This window comes from Centruroides vittatus, unplaced genomic scaffold (assembly GCF_030686945.1).
Source record: "Centruroides vittatus isolate TY-2023 unplaced genomic scaffold, ASM3068694v2 contig_424, whole genome shotgun sequence".
Classification (NCBI taxonomy): Eukaryota; Metazoa; Arthropoda; class Arachnida; order Scorpiones; family Buthidae; genus Centruroides; species Centruroides vittatus.
Window position 1 is genome coordinate 319,786 of NW_027122230.1, and position 23,814 is coordinate 343,599.

At 32.3% G+C, this 23,814-nt stretch overlaps 1 protein-coding gene across 2 annotated transcripts; it reads right to left on the reverse strand.

Annotated features, from left to right (window-relative positions):
* Positions 1 to 624: 624 nt before the first annotated feature.
* LOC136976758 (tetraspanin-18-like) lies at positions 625 to 23,702 on the reverse strand. Of its 2 annotated transcripts, XM_067272116.1 has the most exons (7): positions 23,550 to 23,700; positions 22,960 to 23,166; positions 22,805 to 22,885; positions 22,650 to 22,724; positions 21,797 to 21,889; positions 13,928 to 14,011; positions 625 to 890 (listed from the first exon to the last, which is right to left on the reverse strand). In XM_067272116.1, the coding sequence occupies exons 1-7, from the start codon at positions 23,595 to 23,597 to the stop codon at positions 822 to 824; spliced, it is 657 nt and encodes a 218-aa protein (XP_067128217.1). In that variant the 5' UTR covers positions 23,598 to 23,700; the 3' UTR covers positions 625 to 821. The 2 variants fall into 2 exon arrangements, with proteins under 2 accessions (XP_067128217.1, XP_067128218.1); XM_067272117.1 differs by lacking the exons at positions 625 to 890; positions 13,928 to 14,011 and adding an exon at positions 18,682 to 18,750 and having other exon boundaries at positions 23,550 to 23,702.
* Between the last annotated feature and the right edge of the window lie 112 nt (positions 23,703 to 23,814).

Consider the following 23,814-nt stretch of genomic DNA (forward strand, 5'->3'; position numbering starts at 1 on the left):
ACTGACTTTCCAAACGCCATTGTCAAACTTCTAGGCTTACGGAAAAGCGGCGCTGAACGTCCGACGTACACGTTTTCGCGTTTAAAACTTCGGCCTCGACCTCGCTAATAAAGTAGATTTTCGTAACGCGTACGTTAAAAAGTTGACAAATTAAGATAGTTTATCTGTTATTTCTTAAGTTGATACCTTTATGTAAATAAAATTAAGTTGTTATGAAAAGTTTAATTTCACGAAAGCTTTCAATATGTATAATTGCTTACGTGTATTCATCGCGATTTCCCGGACTGTAATAAACAATTATACGATGTATTACAATCGAAATAAATAAACATTTTTTGGAAAACACGCTCTAATTGCATTTAATTAAAAAAATAAATGATGTTAAAAACAAAAAATTCAAATTTGACAAAACATAAAAACGTATCTTATTTATTCGTTTTTGAATGACAATATATAGAAACATTCCCGTTGTGGCGAGAAGGTAAGAGTGGCGACTCCCGAATTTGAAAAATATAACCTGTTAATTTGATTATACGATGTATAATTATAACACACAAAAAACATAAAATTTTAGGCAAAAGTGACACATGGCCCTAAAATTTTGTTCATTAAATCGAAAGTCTGTTAAATCGAGGTTTTACCTTTAATATAATACAGCAGAAGCGTACGATTACATTGTTACTAATTCATAAAATTGTAGCTGTTTATGTAAGAAATTTGACTAGCATTGACTGTACTGTAATGACTATTGTGGCAATAATAATATCGTCGACTGAATACAAATTGGTGAATTCTTTTCAATTTCTAGAGGAGGATCTTATCTAAACAACGCCTTTCGTTGCACTGTCTACGCTTCTTCTTATAAGTAAGGCCAAAACAAGGGAAATGATCTGAAAAATAAATATTGATATTTATTTGTATACATCAGTTTATTATGTATCAGATTAAAATCATGACAAATTAGCCATATCTGAAACGATTTTAAAACGATCGATTTTAAAAAATTTGGTATTAAGTTGAAGACTGCAACAATATTCAGCTTATTTAGTTTAACGAAATTCTAGATGATCATTTTAACAACAAACTGCATTTTAGGCCACTAATCAGGGTTGGGAAATCTGTTTTTTGAAATAAAACAATAATACACATTTTATTTAGAAACCTGTTTTTTGTTTTAAAACAGTTTTATATTACATTGTAAAATACTGTTTTAAAACAATATTTTAATTTTTTTTAAATGTTTCATTACATGAATTTAGTAAATAAACTTTTTCGGACTTGTTCCCTAAACGTGGGCGTAGGAATGGGGGATTTTTCTCACTCTTATGGGTCATGAAAGCACGTGACACGCGACTTTTATCTCTAAGAGGAGAGTTCCTGACAGTGCATGCCAGTTCACGCTAGCAATACAGCTAATGAATTGTAATATTACTTAAATGAAAAAAAAATTATTATTATTATTATCGATGTACTTTGTTAAGTGAAAAATGGGTGCAGGAAGAAGGCTTGATAATATATGAAACTAGTACAAAATAATTTCTGGAAATCCAGGGAAAACGGCATGCAGGGTGTAACGCAAAATATCTAAGAAAGAAACGGTTGGATTAATCGCTCGTATGAAAGAACATATTAAAGATAACCACCTACAGGATGATATACAAAAATTGCAAACAGCTGCGTAAGTATTTTACCATTACAATTTTTAAAATTTTCTATAGCTTGTTATAAAGTTTTACATGGGTCATAACTCAATCTGTATAATATACTATTACATATCGTAATTATTGTGAACTGTACATACAGAAGTGTGTAAATTATCAGACTCAAGCATAAAGTGTATTATTTTTGGTCCTTATTCTTAAGTGTATCATTTTACAGTATATTGCACTGGTCTCTATCCTAATGAAGGTACTATCATCTTTAAGTAGTTTTTATTTTTATAATAAGATTTTAAAAGAGCAAAGATGGTCAATACACCGATCACTCAATCTGATTCTTATTTTAGTAATGAAAGTCCTGCTACCGAGAATGCCTGTTCCGATTCAATTGATGTGAGTGGAATCGAGTTTAATGCATTTAGTAGAAAACAGATGTTATGTGCTTTTTCACATATAGCCTGGAAGATTTCTAATTCTTTTTCGAGATTGTAATACTTCTTTTTTTGCTCTCAAGTATTTTTAATTTGTCTACCTCGGCTGCTTTAATAGAAACATCAAGCTTATAGGCAATTCATTTGTCTTTAATAATCAGGTTTATGAAGAAAAACTTCTTACTTGCAGACTCCGTACTCGTTTGTATCCTTGCCCAATTTGCATAACCTGGCGTTACGAAGTTATTGAAGCTACTAGGCATGGTTAAAAATTAAGACAGCATAAGCACAATTATTCCAGATATTACAGGTTGTGACAAGTAAATAATTTTTAGAGTCTTGCCACAAATAAGCTACGTATTGATTATTGACCATTTGTGATATGCCATAACGAGCAAAAATTTAAAAAACTAATAAGTAGGTTTAAAATTAATAAATACAAATATATTCTGACAGTTCATGAGTTAATTATACTTTCTATTTGCAAAATTTCCTAAACCTTAACAGAGAATAAGAAAGAAGCGAAGTTTTAAGAAATTTGCGGGATTTCCCGGGGTAAAAAAAAACAACTGGGATCCCGTTTGAGAAAGCCTAGATAATGATGAGATGAAATATAAGATTATTTTATTTTGTAAACCGACAGTTTACTCTAATGCTAGTTAACTCTATTCATGTACTCGATGAATATTAAGTATATGAGTAGAGTTACCAAGTGTTTAATCCTAAAAACCGTTAAAAATCTTATGGTAACAGGTTTACACTCGTAATTCATAAGAATATTGTGGCCAAAGTTGAAAACTTTGGAATTAAGCGTGATGCTGAAGATTTGCTGACACGTTCGAAGATCATTAGTGTTACATTAGATAGAATGCAAAGAAATGACTGCGCAATCAGTGATGGAGTTAAATTATGGTTTAGGTAAAGTACAGTACATTAGCCAGAATTGTTTTTGTAACCAATCCAATTTCAAAATAGTGTTCATTAAATTCATTAATTTTATACATCTAATGATATTATTACTTTTGTAGTGTTCAAAATGACTTGCAACAACTTGGAATCACTGAAGTCAGGCATGCAGCCAAGGATAGATTTGATATGGCTAACACAGATTTTCACCTTTTAGCAAATCTATACCCAAGATACCAGGGTGCAAAGCACACAGACAGTATGAAGGATGCTGCCCTAACTGTATGCCACGCTTACTACCCAGACGCTATGACTTCAGTTTTAAAATACTTTGCAAAAAGTAGCCCATTTCTGCAACACATGTTTGCAGAGTCTGTACTAACTAATATGGCTCCTTTTACATGGTAGCAGCCACTACGTGACAGAATTGATGAACCTCTTTTAAAATTATTTACACAGCTACACACAGTGATTTCTTCAGCGGGAATTGAGAGAATTTTATCTACCTATAGACTTGTTCATTCAAAACTTAAAAGGAGCCACTGCTGTCAATCCTGTTTTAGTGTTTCTACATGTGAATTTTAGAAATGTCATTCAATAAAGAAACATTTTAAAATTGCTATATTTTATATCAAATAAAACATTCTGTACATTCTTGAGTCTTACGCTGAAGTTTTTCTGTGTTTTTCTATTTTACAATATCAAGTGTTTTATTTCCCAAAAAAAACATGTTTTAAATGTTTGAAAACATTTTTTTCTTAAATCATGCCAACCCTGCCACTAATCCACATTATCACGGATATTATCGACATCAGAACTGTTCACTTAATATTCCATTAAGAATTGAACACTGTATTGTTTGTTTAAAAACAGATTTTTAGTTTTTCGTAACGATATTTGCTTTCATTTTGCTATTCCGTTATGTATATAACACTGGAAAATACAGGCCGGATGGCCGAGCGGTTAAGATGGAAGCCTACCGCTCTGGGAGACCCGGGTTCGAATTCTGACGGGTCGAAAAATCCCCAGGAATTTTTCTGGGGTGGACCGTCCGGATATGTCGAGTCCCGTCTTTCACCACTCGGCCGCCCCATTGTGAGCTTGGCCGAACCCATAATGAGCTTGCTTAAAGAGTCCCTCTTAGTGCCCAAGGGCGGAAAAAGTTTTTTAAAAAAAGAGTACTGGAATCGTGTCAAATTTGACCCTCAGGGTTTTTTCCAAACCTCAACGTTTTCAGACCAGTGAAATTAAAAACATCGAAAAACCGAGTAAAAGATTTATATATATCCACGGAATTAATGCATATGTGTGTGTATATATATATCTGTATGTGTCGACGTCTATTTCTTTCAAAATCTCAGGATAGGTTAAAGATTAAGAAACGATAACTTGTATATAAGGGATATTGATGTTATTAAATTTAACTGGCTTAAGGTTAAAAGCATGATGAAATTAGGTTCACGTATCATATCTCAAATGAGGTCGAATGAATGAAAATTTTACTCAATATTGGCATTGAAAATTTGTAAACACTCATCTCTACCCCAAAATTACGCCTTCTGCCTTTTTATAATAAGTAATAATATAGAAGTTATTTTGAATGAAATCTCTTAAAATTGTGTGTGTGGCACCAACTGTTAAGTTTTTGTTAACGTAGATTCTTGTTTCTCATACAAATATTTTTTGCCAGGAAAGTTATACAATTCATTAATGAATTTTTTAGAAATGTTAATTAGTTAGGACAAAATGTATGATATTCCAATATCCTAACCCGTTCTTCCCGGAAACCTAATACGTAGACTAAATTAACAAGGAATTTCGAATAAATTGCATTATGAATAATACTAGGAAATTGGTCGGTATTTTCTAAATAAAATTCTTTGTCGAACGAGATGTACTGTATATATGTCATTTTTCATAACAATGTCAAAGATACTTAATAAATGTTTTTATTTCGATCATATTTTGCATACTTTATATGCAATTTCATATTTTAATTTACAAAAAAATGTTCATAGCTGTTAACGTTACGGTATGTAAACAGATTGAACAAACGAATTTAAAAAATTTTTGCATTTTTTAAGAATCTAAATCATTTGTTACATTCTGCATAAATCTAAAAAATATAACAGGCTTACGTGATATTTCGTTGAAGTTCTAAAAATTAAAATATCTACATAAAATTAAAAAGGCAATTTAGGTTGTTTCTTTGCTCAATAAAAATACAATTTCTTATTTTTATAATCGAAATTAGTATTTTAGGAATTATAGAAAATTGAGATAATTTTTGTTTCATTCGTTTGTTATAGAATTAAACAGACGCATTCTATTAATGTTTATCATCAATCGAACTTCGCAGTTTATTCGCTTGGAATTTGATTCGTCAGAAATTTTATCCTGGCTAAATATATTAACAAATTTTCTAGGTGTATTATCATTTGATAAGGTTTTTTGAGATAAATTCTTTAAAATACTAATGTTACGTAATCTTTTTTTAATATGCCAGTATGTTTTAAAAATTAAACTTTTATCGTGAAGAGAGAGTTCAGTTTTTAAAACATTTATTTAAAAAATAAAATTTATTAATGTTAGAGTAGGATAAACTGGAGCTAACTCAATGTTATACAAGTATAACGTTCAAATGTCTATTCTTACTTATAGAAAATTTTACTTTTCATTCGTACTGAAGAGGGATACCACAGTAGTGATATTCCAAACGCATTTATAAGTGGAAATAAAAGGATGATTTAGTAAGATTTGTTATGGTCTTTGGTGAAATTGTATTACTGTTAAATTCGGAAAAATAGAAACTTTGATCAGCATTTCATCTGATATTAAAGGCTTGACTATATAACAACTCTATCAGTTGATTTTTCAGTTCTGTTACAGAATTATACTGTCATTTATTAGCACATACCAGTTACAAATATAGTTCTTATGCTAATACAGCTTAGAGGTTCTCCATTGGATTGAGATCGGGACTTTTATTAATAGCTCGAGTATTTTCACGTGATGGCGCGATCAAATCTTTGCATTGTTGAACGAAAACAGTGGATAAATGCAATATCCTGCTGATATGTCCGATTGGACCGTCTAGTAACGTAGTCATTACATTATTCTCAAGCATATTTTGATAGTTCTATCATTTAGTCCTAAGAGTAATAGCTAATGTTCCATTAAATCCACAGCATGCTCTCACTGTTACTGAGCTACCTGCTTTAAATTTGCAACTATCTCTTCGTTAATCCTTCCAGTATTCCACACAACCACCAATCAGAAGCGTTTAGATTTTCATCATTATAAAGTATTCGAAACTACTTGTTTTTCTTTGTTAATGGTGTTTTTTCCTATTGTTAAATATCCAATGTGAGGACTAACTCGCAGTTATCTGTGGAGATAGACTTAAAAACAATATTCTCAAACCCTCATTGCATTGGCAGGCAGACATGTTTTTCTATAGTGCCAAGTTTCTCTTAGTTTCGTTAATCATCTCTCTCGAAGTAGCCTTTGGTCTATCAGAACACTGTAACTTTTTTATATTTTTTTTTATGATTACAAAAATCAGCATTAAAATGGCCAACTTTTGATGCAATTTTAGGCTTACAAAGTCAAACCACCCTTTAGTTTTCATATTAAAGACACTTCATTTTCCAAGATTCCTATTTTATGCAGCATATTGCGAGCTATTACTAGCAATTCAATTATCGTAATTTATACGATTAGATTACTTAATATCTAGTAAATTAAATCAAAGTACATATATATATATATATACTTTTTGAGACAGTTTCTTATGCACATTTTTAGCTATGTTTTAAATTTTCAAAACTGACTAAATTTTTCAATGGTTTTCATCTGAAACTTCTTAAAACAGATTCACCTAGCATTATTGCTATGTATTCCTTTCATTTCATATTTGATTTAGGCATGTCCCTCATCAGTCCATAGTCTTTTAAAGTACACTATACAATAGTTCGCGAGCTTGCATAAATGCAATGAAATCAAAAACTGAAAAGAGCTGAGTCAGTCTGAAACCAATAGATGATAATATGCAATTCTGTGGAGAAGACGTGATGCTGATGGAAGTGAGTTTGCCACCACGCTATCAGGACACGACAGACAAACGGTGATCTAAAATGATCCTTTGAACAATTAGTGTAAAGAAATACAGTAGTCTGTTTGTTGGTCACAGAGAAGTGTAGCAAACGTGGAGACTTTATTGGTAGATAAAGTTTGCTGTATGTGTTTTCTGATAGTAACGTACGGACAAATGTGCACGACTCAAGATGGAAATGAATTTATTGGAAACGCTATATTCATTATATCAATGTAAATATAACTCACACGGAGACGGCCAGATATTCGGGTCTCCGATTCCATTTTCTTTATCACTTTAAATTTGATCGTTCAGTTTTAGGATATGCAATCCTATGGAAACTGGTAACTTTCAATTAAAATGAACATAAAATTTTTGTAAAGAATATTCTCTTATTAAGTCGCTTGAAAATATACTATACAGCCCGTGGTAAATAAATTCATTCAATGCAAGATGAAAACCCAATGAATAAATACATTAGTTTTAATTAGCACTTCAGCAGGTTCAACTCAAATGCTCACCGATTTGGAGTATTTTGAAAACTACTGGGCTACGTGATTTCTTGGTGGTCGCACAGGTGTTTGAGCCGTGCTTGAACAGGATTAATTACAGTAAATTTTACCCCTAATATCTTTTTACCTTAAAAAGTGTGGCATTTATCGATATCATCTTCCATTCCGGACAATATCAATCCTGTTACTAGTCAGACTAAATAAACTATCTTCAGATTAAATGCAAATACAGTAATTGAATTCTATTCTGTTTGTTTTTCAGTAAAAAGGCCAACGGATCCGCGTTGATACTAGATAACAATTATTAGAAAAATTTCAATAAAAAATAATTCCTTGGTTAAATTGATTTTTGGAGGGATGTACAGTATATATGAAAACTATTTTGTAAAATTACTCATTTAAATTATTATTTATATTATATACTCGCATTTAGGTTGGAAAAGTCGAATTAAATATTAGCAATTAACAATTTTAAAACTATAGAATATTTTGTTACTTCAAGTATGGTTGCTTAATCTTGATTATACAGTATATTCGGCAATAGTGTTTGTATTATTTCCGGATACGGGGAATATCCAAAGAGCACGTCTACACATTCGCTATTGGTAGTGGTGGGATTCAAATAATTTCGTTTCGTTCGCGATCGTTTTAAGTAAAAAAACAATATTTATAAGTTAATACGCATGACTACAGTATTTTGTCACACTAATCCACCCTGTACATTAAAATATGTACAAATTATTAATAGAATAGTAAAAATAAACTAAAATAAAATACAACACCTTAAAACAAATATTAAAAATGGCTACACCTCGTTGCATCCACCAGCTGTGAGTACCAGGATGAAAATAAATCAGCATTATCCGACAATCAGTTAAAAATATTAATTAACGTAACAAAAAGGTTTTTTAACGCTATCCACCACGTGGGCACTAAGAGAGCCTCTTTTTAGCAACCCATTATGGGTTCGGCCAGGTCGGGTGATGAGGATCGGGATTCGATATATCAGGACCAACCATCATATAGTTCCTATAGTTTTTCGACCCGTCCGGATTCGATCCCTTTGCCCAGAACAGAAGACTGTCGTTTTAACCGCTCGGTCATCCGACATAACAAAAAACGTTATAAAAATTCATAAACTTTAAACATCCACGACAAAAACAGCAACAATAAAACTGTGATTCATGATGTTTCCACATTGCCACTCGATGTGCAACCTTTTTGTGGTTTGTTTCACTATTTCAGAGAACATCAGTTGTGTGATTTATCCTTAGTGCCGTTGTCCAGGACTATCCAGCAATAGGAAACAATCTTTTAATACTGATACGCAAAATCGTCCCGAAAACGTAGTTATTGTACTCAGAATTCTATTTCTAAAAGCAACAAACTGTCGATATACGTATATTATGACTGAACTGCCCGCACATTTTTAGGGTATTTGTTGATATAGCATGAAAAAGTACGGACGCATTTTGGCTGAAAACTAGCCCTATTCCTCAATTCACGGATCCAGAAACACAAACGTTACTGCTTAGCTCTAGAGCTTATCACTGTATCCACGAGTTGAGCATAAAACGTCTGAGGCGTGATTGTGACAGATGGTCGCAGATCGAATCGCAGACGAGACAAGTTCTCACTCGCTCTTATTGCTCTATTGCAGGCATGTCAAAGATACAGCCCGCGGGCCATGACTGGCCCGCGAGACAATTACTTGCAGCCCGCGACATGAATTCAATAATGCTATTTGTTTATATTTATCATCTTGATACCAAAGATGATGTGATATTTTGTACTTAAACAAGTAATACTTAATAAACAAAATTGTTGAACTAAATAATTATTAGTATTATTAGGCTATTGTTTTTATTTTTATTTATTCATATTACTTAGAGTTATTTATTTTATTTGATTTCTTTTTATGTTTAATTTTTTGTTTACATTATGTTTTCTCTATTTCATCTTTTGAATTTCAAATTAAAGTCCGTCTTCGCAAGATCATTTATTACATAATTCGCACTATTTTGCATATAAAATGAGTGTTTTCGAAATATTAGTAAATTACAGTTTATCCTTGTACTTTGAATTTTGCAATCCCTATTTTCGTATCAGGCCTGTAAATTGGCCGAAAATGTTTGTTCTGTGATTAAAGTTATTGCTGGAAAAGTACAAATAGTGTTTTTTTAATTTATTGTCAAATCTCGGATTATTAAAAAAGAGATTTTGAGTCGGCTACTTTTGGGCTACTTTTTAGAAAACTTTTGGCTACAAAAGCTAAAAACATCTGGCCCGCTGTCATACTCCAGACAAAAAATTGGCACTTAAGTAGTTTGAGTTTGACACCCCTGCTCTATTGCATACTCATATATTCTTTGTCAACACCACTGCAGCCTCTTTCTTGCAATTTTGCCGTTAAATTACGAACTATAGCCTAACAATTTATGATATTCTGTGTCAACTTCATTACAAAATTCTGTTAGAGATTCCACGTGAACGCTATAGAGGGGTATTAAAATGTGAATATATTTTCACAATAACGCATTCAAAATCTACAAATAGACAATCAGTTTTAATTGCCTTGTCAATTATGTGAGCTCCACACCCGATTCCTATCAATGTTCTTCCGAGAGATAAATTTAGTTTTGCTAAAACATTGTCTTTTCAATCCGCCAAAATTACAGTTAGTATTATCTCCACAAAATACCACGATTTTTGAAGTCAAATAAATTATTTCCTGTTAATACTTTCATTGGATAATTGACGATAACGTGTGATATTTCGCCGGGTTGGTCTTGAAATTATAAAAGTTTGACTTGTGTGCCTTCGTTTGGTAAAAGAAGCGAACTAAAACAGGGAATATTTTCTTAAGCTTCTGGTTTGAATCATCAGTTAATATAGTAACACAGAGGCCGAGACGATCTTTTTAATTCATCTATTACTATTGGCGCTAACACATTTACAACAATAGCTTCTGTTTCCGTACGAGCACATTGAAATTACTGTTCAAAAAATGTTTGAATTAACTTAACATAATCGTTTGAGCGAAAACTGTAGTTCTTTCGCATCGTATGATAAGCCCAGGCGCCTTCTGTCGCAGCACCTTCCAGATCGTTCGAAGTCGGTGAATCCGTTTTCTTAAAAAAAAAATTAAGCATCGAAGAACTCGAAGCGGCAACAGGTCATAATTTTTACGTTTTTCTAATCTTAAATGTCAGTTAATATCGTTGGCACCTCCTTGGGCAGTGCTAAATTCTGTACAACACTTTCTATATCTGACGTCCGATGGAGTACTTCTTTGCTTTATAAACGGGTTTGTAAGTTAACATCAAAAGTGCACTTGCGTTTAAGCATTGTTAAAATGAAGAGTTGACGTACAAGAAATTTAAATTGACTACAATAACACGTCGATAAAAAAACAATAATCAATGGTCAAGAAAGATGCGCCAGCCGTCTACGCGTACTCGCAACCCAGGAGCTATCGAGCTACCAGGCATCTGACAGACTTACATATGTGTGAGACGTATTTTCATCGCCGCGCTACTAGGCGCTACCGTCGGGTGATTTTTTGATTTTTCGCACCGTGTTTTCGAAATTGTCACTGCGGGTTGTTCTCTTGCTGAAAACAGTGCATTTCGGCAACCGGAAGCTGTGCTTGGGGAAAACGGAATGGGCTACCTAAACAAGGGATAGTCCCGTTATGAACGGGACTGTAGGGTTTGGAATCGCCTAGGGAAGCGATTTCCGCCCTGTTTTATTATAACGAACTTTCATAACGGAAAATCAGTTAGAAACGACCGTTAGGAGATCCGTTTGAAGAACCGTTGAGTTTTAAATCGACGATAGACGGACGATTGGTCGGCGGAAGATGACCGTTGGCCGGCCGTTGTGGAAACATTCAAATTTGACTGGCGGACGATTCGAACGTTGGGACTATTTAAGCAGTAGTTTCGGCGGGAACGGGGAGTTCGTATCGTAACCGGAAAAGCTCGTATCGTGAGTTCGTATTGGGATCGGCTGAGTTCGTATCGGGAAGATCGGATCGGATTAGGATCGTCGTTATCGAAGTGCTAACTAACTCTCTCGTTGGACGTTACGGAAATCTGGGGAAAGTAAACCCCAGTGGTTGAGTACGAACTTGTTCCTGACTCGGAGGTGCTGTTAATTACAAGTCTGTTTGTGGAGGTCGTAAGGAGTTTCTTTCGACGAACGTGTACGGAATAGTCGGTTGTCGTTGGATTAGTGTTTGTGCATATTTAATTGTGACTCTAATTTGTATTATTTTGTACATTTCCACTGTAAATATAAACTTTGTGTTTCGTCAAACCGACTGAGTGGTTTATTTTGAACATTACTGGGACCATTCCTTGTTTAGGTATTGTACATGGTCACGTTACGAATTTCGCATGTTTGGACGCGCCTTAACACGATAAAGTGTTATTCTTCTATTCTTGTAAATATATAATGTATATATAAATTTATATATAAATCAATTGCCTTATTGTTAGAATGTATTATACTTATATAGACATGACTATATAATATTCAGATGTATAAATAAACTTCACAAACAAGTCAATTTGGGCTAGATATTATTTTTTAAAGAAAGAAATATTTTTATGTTACAATAAATTGTAAGAGCCGCCGCAAACTAGCACTTTGCGAGAGCAAAATGCTAGCAAACGTGCCCTAGCACAACCGATGACGTCAAAGGCTCCGCCCCTCTCTTCTTGCTCACGTGGTTTTTCCTTTGCTAGAGCAGCGATACGCCAGAATTCACAGAATACTCTCGCTGTTCACAGAATTCAACAACGAGAGCATTACACTAGCAAGAGAGAGCAGCGGAAAATGGATGACTACATAAACGTGCCACACGTCAAAAAAGAAATAATAGAATTTTATCGATGTACGTAAATTACATGATTAATACATTCAGTATTGAAAAGAAAATGGTATAAACGTTGTATATTAAAATACAGTCAAACCTGTTTTTATGCGGGGGATAGGGACCGCATTAAAAAAAACGCATAAAAAAAATCGCACGAAACTTCACGAGGGGCTATAAAAAATAGTTTTCGCAACACAATTAAAAAAATATTTTTTTATGCGGTGAATAGGGACCGCATAAAAAAGTCTCACGTAGAAAATAACTCGAAACCGTACGAAATAGAATTTATTGACAACAGATGTCAGCACTTGACTGCATCGTCTGATCTATCGTCTGTTTTACATAATTTTTGTCCAGGTGGTGTTTTGTTGACTTAAAAAGTAAATAATTTCATTTTTCGCATATTCATGCAATAATATTACTATAATAAGTGCATTTATGCTATAATAAGTTTATTTAGCTATAATAAGTCAACGTGAGACATGACGAATCGCACGAGACTAGTTGCCAACTATACCGCACAAATAAAAAATCGCACGAAAAAAACCGCACAAATTAAAAATTCGCATTAATAAAAATCGCACATAAAAAGAGCGCATAAAAACAGGTTTGACTGTAGTTATTTATAAATAGGCTTAAGCCTAGTTAGGCTTAACTAATAGGCATATTTTTCCCATTCTGTTTCAAAGTTCGGAACGAAAACTGACAGATAGGTTCTGTTATAATAACTGACGGAACGAAAACTGACAAGTATAGGTTATAATAAAATCTTTGTTCTATAGCCAATCCACATCCGGATTCCACGTCATGTGGACTAGTTACGCGAGCAAACGTTGTGTAGTTTGCGGCTGCTTCGTGCTCGAGTAGCTTACCTAGCAAAAATGGCCCATAGCATCATGGGAAAAAAGGCGGGGCTTAGGAGCGCGACCGAGAGTACGCTAGCTCTTGCTTCCTGTAGTTTGCGGCGGCTCTAAAGAAACTGTTATCATTGTAAGTATTAATTCGTATCCCCGTATAAAGGAACGTACCATTATCCGATAAAGTAATGCTTTTAAAAAACTCTTTGAATTAAACAGCTTTAATATTATCATATATGAATTATATACATAATTCGTAACAGCCAGGATTACTTTAATTGAAGTTTGTTATGTTATTGAAATTTTGAAAGCCATCAAAATTATATCATCGTAGTATAAATTAATCAGAAAATTACGGTTTCGGATTGCTACATGTTATTACCAATACATTTAGAAAAAAATAAAAATTTAATTAATAAAGATTTCATAAATCTCCCGATTTACAGAAGCTAATTAGAACACAAACTGGTTAGTGCTTGATAAGTATTTTAATCATAATAGAAATAAGTTAAATCCGCGCTCGATTTGTTCGTTAAATGAATATTGTAATGTTTTCTAATATTTATATTATTCTAAATTACTTACCGCTAAAATAATAATCGTCGATGACATTCCGCATATAACACCAGCCATAGTTCTTAATACTTCAAAAAATTTATTCAAACATCCCTGAAAATAATTTAACGATGTAAAATATCAAAATATCTTTGCTGTTTATATGTTAAACATATTCACAAAATTTAAATTTATGTATTCATTCGTTACATTGTTAATAAAAAAGCCAACAATTATCAGCTGGTAATATTGCTTTCATTCGATTGTTTAAAATCGTTGTAGATAATTTAGTTAAATAAAAAAATAATAAAGTGGTTTTATTTAAGATTTGTAATATTATTAAATTATTTTTTAAATACAAAGTAACTAGTGAAGGTCGTAGCATAATATTAGGATATAGAAATTTGGACTGGATAAAGAAAGAAAAACGATCGATTGCATTTGGAATAATAAAATGATTGTATTAGGAAGAATTTATGAAACATACAAATTCAATTATTTAACTTAAAAATGCTCTTAATTTAAATAACTATAAAAATGTAATTCGGGATGTTTTCAAAATTTCAATTTCTTCTTTTCAAAGTAGTAATCCATGATTTCATTTCATTTCTTTATTTATTTCTTTCTTTTTTTTTTTTGATAAAATAACAAAATTTTTAATAATGTTGAGAATCGAATATTGCATGTTTCTATCATCATATAATTAATATCAATTATTTGGTTTACGTGAATATGTAATAATGAAGAACAGAATATCAAACTTAAATGTTACCATTTTCTCGTTATCCCTATAAAAATTGAAAAGTATTAGTCAAACTAACAAAGACAAAACAATAGAAATAAATTTTTATACATAAAGTAAATTTTGTGGATAAAATTTTTTGCAAAATGCAAATTTTTTGCTTAATTCCAAATTTCTTTTTCTTACGACTTTTTCTTTTATCGATTTGTATTTTTTCTCTTAAATTTAATTTCCTACCTCGTCGAAAATAATGAAAACAGATGATATCCTTTTACCTTAACTGCTAAGTTATCGAAACTAATGTTTCACATCGAGTAAAATTTTTTTCCAAATGGCTTAGTATTATTACAGTATTTATAAGTTTTGTGCAGAATTTAAATATTCTATAAACAATAAAATCCAGACAAAAACATCCGAACTGAAAAAAATTGCGCCAAGTAAAAAAATTGTAACAACAGACAACACATAAATTTGTTTTTCTTATGTTTACTAAAGATAAAGTGACCAGATATGTTAGGTTAAAATGCGGGACGCTTCTGTGTCGTGGAGCTAAAAATGGGGTGGATCTCCAACATACATATATATAATAATAAAAACTAATTCATTAATAAATAATTTAATAGAAAAATATATAAATATATAAATGCATAAATAAACTTAAAAATAAAGCTTTATAGAAAAAAAAAATTGTTTTTTTTTCACAACTTGATGGCGCTGTTTGTATATCTGTCATGGTATGCCTAGAACGGCCACTAGGGGCGCCCCTAGATGATATTTAAATTAATAACAAATTCAGTATATTATTATTGCAATAGGAACTTAATAAATTCATATCAATAATTCAATATTATTTATACCGTGGAATGACACCGTTGCTGCTACAACACCCATTAGGGGGCGTCCCGGGCTACTAGTAGTAAAGGTAGTAAAAGAAAACGACAACTTTGTGCTCTTGACAACTTGCGAATATGTTGAAAATGTTACATGACCAAATGCGGGACACTTTCCGGGACGGTGTTCAATGCGGGACTAACAACCCAAATCCGGGACAGTCCCGCACAATCCGGGACGTCTGGTCATCTTAACTAAAGAAAAAGTCGTAAGCTTCAAGCTTCGAAGCGACTCCACGCCAAGTAAAGTCACCGGAATTTCTGTTGCAAATTTTCGGAGGTCTATTTCTCCACCCCTTCAAACATTTAAAGTAAACGGCCGGATGGCCGAGCGGTCAAGGTGGCAGCCTACCGCTTTGGGGGACCCGGGATCGAATCCGAACGGGTCGAATAATCCCCAAGAATTTTTCGGGGGTGGTCCGTTCGGATATGTCGAGCCCCGTCCCTCACCACCCGGTCGCCCCATTGTGGGCCTGGCCGAACCCATAATGGGCCTACTAAAAGAGGCCCTCTTAGTGCCCACAGGGCGGAAAGAGTTAAAAAAAAAAAAAAACATTTAAAGTAATTCCGAATATCTCGTTCAAAAGAAAATTGTTTTCTTAGGTAGTGTGCGAAATTTCAAGGTTTTCTATTAAGAAGTGGATAAAATATAAGTAATTGAAAAGTGCAAAAATCGCCAAAAAGCTGTATTTTCTTCTTTTTCTTTATTCGACACTGCGGACGCTCGTAGGAAAAAAAAAAGCTACTGGGTCTAGAAAGCTCAAATTTTAAACTTTAAACAAGTCTTTCTGGTTATCGGTGAGGAGCTGGCAAAACTTCCGGGTTGATAAGTCAAAGCTAACGGAGTGTACCATAGAACTAATTCGGTTTTACGGCTTAATCTTATGCTTATAAACATAAAATTTCATGGAAACAAATAAATTTTATTGAAAATGTTACTCGGAATTACAAAAGCTCGAATATATGCCAATTAAAAATTTTTATAACGATTTTTCCAACGGCGTATCTAAAGCGTCGGTCCCTGAGCGTCGACCGAATTGTACGTCATCGTCGTATGTCTTGACGTAATAATACAATTATTAAACAAAAAGAATTGAAATCGAAACAAAAGTATCTGAGAGGTAAAAAAATTACGCCAAGTAAAAATGTATGACAATTTAGACGACAGCCAAAATTTTTCTTACGAGGTTTTCTTTGGTAAAGACAAGCTTGACGCTTGCATGCGGTACCAATAAGATTTTTACATGTATTATTGTTTTTTACATTCGGCCTCCAAGTACAAAACTTATCGTTACCAAAGAAAACCTCGTAAGAAAAATTTTGGCTGTCGTCTAAATTGTCATACATTTTCATTTGGCGAATTTTTTTTACATTTTATATTAGAACAGTGCTTTAGTAGCAATTAGCGCGTAGGAAAAGATAACAAATTATGAGATGATGTCGGGGAATTTTATCGCATAAATTTATCCTCTTGTCGGCCTTGGCGTGATAAGAGTGGGGATGATGAGATGCAATTCCGATGATGATTACAATTAGACGATGTCGTACAGTTCGTTCCGCGGCCACTAACCGAACGCTGTCGATCGGTAGTTTAGTAAAATCTTTATAAAAAGTTTTAATTGACATAAATTTCAGCTTTTGTTATTCTAGATAGGGACAGGGAAGAATAGGGTGAAAGATTTCACCAGGATCTCCGTGATATCGAGAGACGTTACCAAAGGAAATGGAATGTCAATATGTTAGCTGACTACTGTTGGATCCAGAAATCGAGAAACCAGAGAAGGAAATCGGAAACGAGTTCGGAGAAGCATCAAAGAGAAGAAGAAAAGGTTTCATAAGAAATAAGAGTAGACCTAAAATTATGTATAAATATCGGAAACAATTTTTTGATTAGTTGTAAGAAAATATAATATATTTAGTTCATTGTAATAAATAAGAGCTTTTATCAAAAATTTGTTTTTATTTTGCGAAAAACCTATACGTGATGGGATGTTACGGAAGTCATTTTTAGAATCTCCAATCTTTAAAACATATAATTCAGCAAAAATATTCCATGCAGCTGGAACAAATTTTTTTTGCAGACCTGTGTTATTTGAAGCTACTAATTCTTGAAACTCTTAATTATTTGAATATTCAGTAAATCAGTAATGTTTCATTGTTCCAAAGTTCATTCTTAAATTACATGTAAATTTTATTCTTTTGAAAATGACTGATAATTTCATTTTTTCACACCTTAATTCATAACAAAACAATATTCATTGTTTAAAATTTACTTGAAATTAAAAATTCCATAGCAAGACTAGCCATAATACATGCTGAATATCGGGAACGAACCAAAACGTGCGACAATGTCAACCGTATAGAGACTACTCGGCAGTATTTAAAATCGTGAGTTAAACGTCTTAAACAACGCATCTGCTTTACTGCCTAACCACAACTGGAACCCGAATTCTTAGACATTATCAATGAAAATAACCATTCTACTTAATTTTAGGAATGGTGTCCATTTCAGTTTCTGCATTAAATATTCCCGTATATACAAACATTAAAAATTAATCTGTATAATAATTTATGAGAAAATAATGAAATAAAATGAGGCCGCATAGATTTTCCAATTCATTTGACAAAATTAGACCCAAATAGTATTTTATCGACACAAGTTATATAACTTATATCGAAAAAATTATGCATTCGGATAGATTTGTCCGATTACTAAAAAACTCGACATGTCTGAGACAGGTATGTGCAGTACATGATTACAGTTGTTCTCCGATTTCACGCAAAACTATCTTAAAGTTGCTATTCCAGTATCCCAGAAAATTGCCCGCAGAGACTCACTGCATTCATTGTTAAGAATAGGCCTACCGGGTCAATCTGGATGTCTTCGAATGCAGATATTCCTGTAAAAGCCAGAAACATTACCACAGCTGACTTGAGTAAGGCCGCACCATCAGCCAGAGGCAAATAGAATGGCTGTTTCGTGTAAACCGAGCCATTCTGACTGCCAGCAGATTTTGAGTTTAGCGGATACGTGAGGGATCGCACACGCGGAGTGCAGGATCAGCAGGTTCCAGACAGACCATCGGATAGGAGGATCATTTATCTGATTGACAAACAGTTGTAATGGTGTCTGGAGAACCATACTTGATGCGACTGTCATACTCGTGTTACCACTTCAAACAGTCGTGCTGCGACTCATCTCTACTACTGATCTTCTGTGCCTAGAAAAAAAAACAGTATCTGTCATTGACTAATACAATGTTTTTCCATGGACATCTGTGTTGCAAGGGACAATAACAGCACAATATGTTCAATAAATCCTGCACATAGGCGCGCTGTTTTTCGTGGCAGATCTTAAAACAGCCATTTTCCAGCAAGATAATGCGCGGCCATATACGGCTAGGGTTTTCCAGCAAGGTCCATCACGTTGCCATCGTTCCTGATAACCGCGTCCAGATTTGCCCTACAAATGCTCGATGACAAGATGACACCAGCTTCGGCCATTTTCCAATGTGAGATGTCTAGAACGGCAGTTGCAACGTCCGCGGGCAAATAGCATTCTGTAGTTGTACGCCTCCGTGCCCTATCGTATCGCCGAATGTATTCAGGTAAGAGAAGGTTCTACTAGATGCTGAAGTTTCCTTTAAAGTTGAGAGTTATTTAACAGGAAATTGTCCCTTTGCTATGATATAGTAATCACTTATCACCACTATATTATACTAATCTCTTATTACTGTAGTCGTTAAGACTACGGTAATAAGTGATTCCATTAATAAAGTTACATGCGATTACGACGCCTCCTTCGTGAGTAACTGCTTATCATCAATGAGTGTATATTCGTTATAATTTAATAGGTAAAATACACTAACTAAAATAGGAGAAACTGATATATTAATATTTTAATACATATTCAAATATGCTATATCAGGTCGCTTGTAATAATTAGATAAATCTAAATGAACGATATAACTCCTGTACAGCATATAGACAAATTTTAAATAGACACGATAGTCACTTTAAGTCATAATTCTAAATTGTTACATAATAAATTTTAATGTATTGTTTAAGTAAATAAAATTTAATACATTAATGTTTTATTAATTTCATATTAATCGATCAAGTGAAATTGATCCAGCCTTTAGGAATTTCATTCTATTTTAAAAGTATTAAGTCTATGTCTTATTTTCAGATGTCTCGTCCAAAAGCTTGGGTATTTACAAATAATTATAATTTATATTATGAATTATTTTAAGTAAGTATTAATGTCAATAATAATATTTATTTAAATTTAATTATATATTAATATTATTTTATAATTCAATACGTCTGTCATGGGTTGCAACCGACATATGAAATATGACCATCAGACTGACGATCTGAACTGCAGCTTATTTTAGGAGTATATTATATTACGAGCATCCTGAAAAATAAGCCCTAGCATTATTATGCTACGGCTTATTTTCCAATTAGGTTTTATTTTCAGGGAGAAATGCAATATTTCAAGCAATTATCACGACATGAAAAGAGCAAAGTCTCGTAGTATTTTATTTGTTATATTAGATGACGGCAATTGGAACGTCAAGGGTTACTGCCGACATGGAAGCATGAGGGGCAAGCAATGACTCCATTAATCACAATACAATAATTAGAATTGATAATATATAAAGACAAGTTTTCGTAGAGAAATTTTGGGCAATTTTATATATTACGATATAAAACAAAAACATAATAACGAAGACGAGTCTACTGCCATATAAAGAAGTGAATTAATTATTCCGTATCATAAATTCACTTTTTACAATACTCTCAATCTTATTCACTTTCATACTGTTGGGCTGCAATTTGAAAAATTGTAAACCTATAAATTTCCACTGTCGACCGTCCTAGGCTTGCCCTTCCTTATTTTCGAGAATGGAGTTAGATAAATGAAAGAGGTGACCAGATATGGAAATCTTACAGGCAAAAGGTCCCGATTAACTATACACGAACTTCCGACGTAAACTGGAAGTGGTGTTATTTGAATTCAAAATTTTTTCCAAAAGGTGTTAGATAGATGACCGGCACGACTCTATTGTTAAAAGAAAAGTATGATGAAAAAGCAAGCCACTTCTAATTTTAGGTGACGAGCATATATTTTTAATTTGTTTTTAATTTTTAATATGATATTTTTATTCATATCGGTATGTATATATCAGGTCTATATATGTAGATCTGAACTAGATTTGATTTTATTTCTATTAATTGTTAATAGCTTTCATGTGATTTCTGTAAGTAATATTGGTACTATTCTTAATACTTTTTCACAAACAACAGTAACTATTCAATTTTTTTACAGATAATTTGACAGACTCGTTCATAAAGTGAGAATTTGCATTTCTATTTGAAAAGTTTCTAAAAATGAATCTTTTTATTTCTATTTAATAAGTAACAAACTTCATTTTCTACGAAAATTTCTCTTGTTTTTATTAATTTCTTCAGGAATCATTTTTTATTAAATCATGTCGTATAGCATTTATTTTTACCGATTTTATTTTAATCTACTTAAAATAAGATCCGGATAAAATATTCAAACGTCGTAATAGGATAAAAACGACGGTTCGAAAAATACGGTACAGTAAATGTAATTAACTTTGACATATTAATGAAATAAACGTCTCAGTAAAAGATGTTACGTGTTACTGAACATTTTTGATAAAATTATTTTTACTACTCTCGTTTAATTCGTACGTTAATAATGCTACATAAATCAACGAAAAGCAAAGGAAAAAATCATAACGGTGAAAAAATATTCAACAACAGCACTTACAATTATAAAATTAAGCATTTCGATACGATTAGTAATCACGGAATTTCAAATAATGAATAGTCACAAAAAATGACTATTAAAAACTTCATTTCAAATTTTCGTTATTACTATTTTTTCGCTGTAAATAAAAAATGTTTTAATTTTTTATTCGTTTCGTAATTAGCGTTTTACTTATTTAGACAGGATTTCATATTTAGACTATTGTTTATAATTAATAATCAAAAACATCTAATTAAAATTAGTAACTGAGTAGGAAAATGAGTATACTTTTAAATGAAACAAATTATAATCGATATTACAGTAAGGAAAATACTTAAAATTATTCTATAAAATTACTTAATTATTTATCTGCTTCTGCAAAGAAATACTTAAGTACTCTCATAATTGTATGTCTGTAGGAAAGTCATAAAAGTCTTCGAACTGAAAAATATTTAGTCAAATTAAAAATAAGTGCTACTCACTTCGGTATGTAAGACGTTACTTTTCGAATCTCGACATGACTCGGGGAAATTTCCTTTATAATCACCTGGTCCACGCACACCGCAGCATTCCAACTGAGAACATTCCATAAACAAAATAACCATAATCGAATCGGTACGGTTTTCAATACTCAAAATATTCATATTTAAATGTAATATAAATTATAAGCTTTAAAAATTTAAATATTTATTTAATTGGATTATTTTGATAAAAAAAAAGATAATTAAATCAATCAAAATATTTACCATAAATTTATTTTCTTCAAGTTTATAATCGTTAGGAAAACTGAATGCATTTAATAAACTATGTGATTAAACATTTTATTTATATAATCATTCTAACAGAATTCGTGTATTTTATTTTATGACTAAGTTTTTATTAAAAGAATATCACTTAAACAATTGCCGTTTGTTTTATTACTTAACTCGGGAATACTTTTGTTATTTGAAACAAGTGCGATAAATTTTGTAAATAATTCCATTCGCGGATATCATGCTGAGTATTGACTTCGATTGCTTTGTAAACTTCGTCGGAAATGTTGAAATAGTACAGAGTTCAATTGTTACAATATACATCTAAAATAATGCATTTCACTTAAATATTTAGTTATAATTATTTTTATAAAATCATTTTTACTAAACTTTTTGTACTTGTTGTAACGTTAATTACCATCGATTGTTATTATTAATAGTTATTCGATTATACTTGGCAGCTTGCCCGTTGTTATTTTTTCATTTAAGTTTAAAAAAATGTATAAATTATTAATAAAGACGCTAATATTAAAAGAAGTTTAGTAAAAATTTGAATATAAGTGTTTAGTTATCTATTACTTACTTTATTTTCAATTTCACTAAAAATTTCGGATTTCAGCTGATAGTCTTCAAATTGCTCTTCTATTAAACTTCTTACCTGTTAACATATATAGAAATCTGAAAATGAAACAAGGTAACATTTATATGACCTATCATAAAACATTTTATTATCCAGACCTTTTCGTTGCTGGAGGCATACCAAGCAACAACTAATGCCGCTATACAAAGTATTATAGGCACAATGAGGAAGCTGGCGAACTATATAAAATGTAGGTTAAATTTTACCATACTGGTATATACAATTTTTAATTTAATAAAATAAAACTTCTTACAAAGCAAATAAGGCATAAGCTGTCCATAAATACGCCGCAGCATCCTACAAAACCTAGGATAAGTAATGTCAGTCCAAAAACAATAACTACATACGATGCCTTATATAACAACTCCGTGGCTTCGAAGGACTCGTCGACTGAATAATGTCCTATTCTTTTGTCCATTAAAATCCATATTCCGATTCCCGTAACGGCTATACCTAAACACTTAAATGACAAAATATTAAAGCAACTTAAAAATTAGGACATTCTAATTATACTGTAATCTACTTTTAGAATATTCCAAACTTTAAACAGGTAGAATATAGTTGAAAATACGAAATAAAATTTAACTGTTCGGAGAATAAAAATGAATCAATATTACCGAAACGGTAGACTTTAACGTTATATCCAGAAGTTGTGTGGCACTTGGCCAACTCAATGCGCATCCTATTTGTATATGTTTTTAGATTTTCGGCTTGTAATACAAATTATAAAAATTACATCAGTCAATAATAGCGCAACGTTAACCGTTATCAGTAATTTCGATAAAGTCGTAGAGGATATTATTTTTAGGTAATAGAGCTACAGGTGTTAAATGTTTTACTTACAAATAGAAGGAAGTTGATGGCGAAGAATACATATTTCATACAGATCATTTTGCAAAAACACAACCACTCCCAATTAGACGAAAGTGAAGAAATCTGGTTCTCCTTATCTGTAGCTAACGACAACTTTGGTTGCTATAGTAACAGGATCACGTGTATACTCCGACAAATACATGACGTCATTACCGCTTGTAAAATTATTCATTTGCATTATTATTAATATATTTCGAAACGCTCCGGTAATAACAAAAATATAAAAACTATATTG

Coding starts and splice junctions, on each gene's coding strand:
- LOC136976758 (XM_067272116.1), bottom strand. CDS start 23,597: ATGATCTGTATGAAATATGTATTCTTCGCCATCAACTTCCTTCTATTT. Junction 23,167..23,549: donor CCATCAACTTCCTTCTATTT/GTAAGTAAAACA, acceptor TTGTCATTTAAG/TGTTTAGGTATAGCCGTTAC. Junction 21,890..22,649: donor TTAGTGAAATTGAAAATAAA/GTAAGTAATAGA, acceptor GAATGTTCTCAG/TTGGAATGCTGCGGTGTGCG.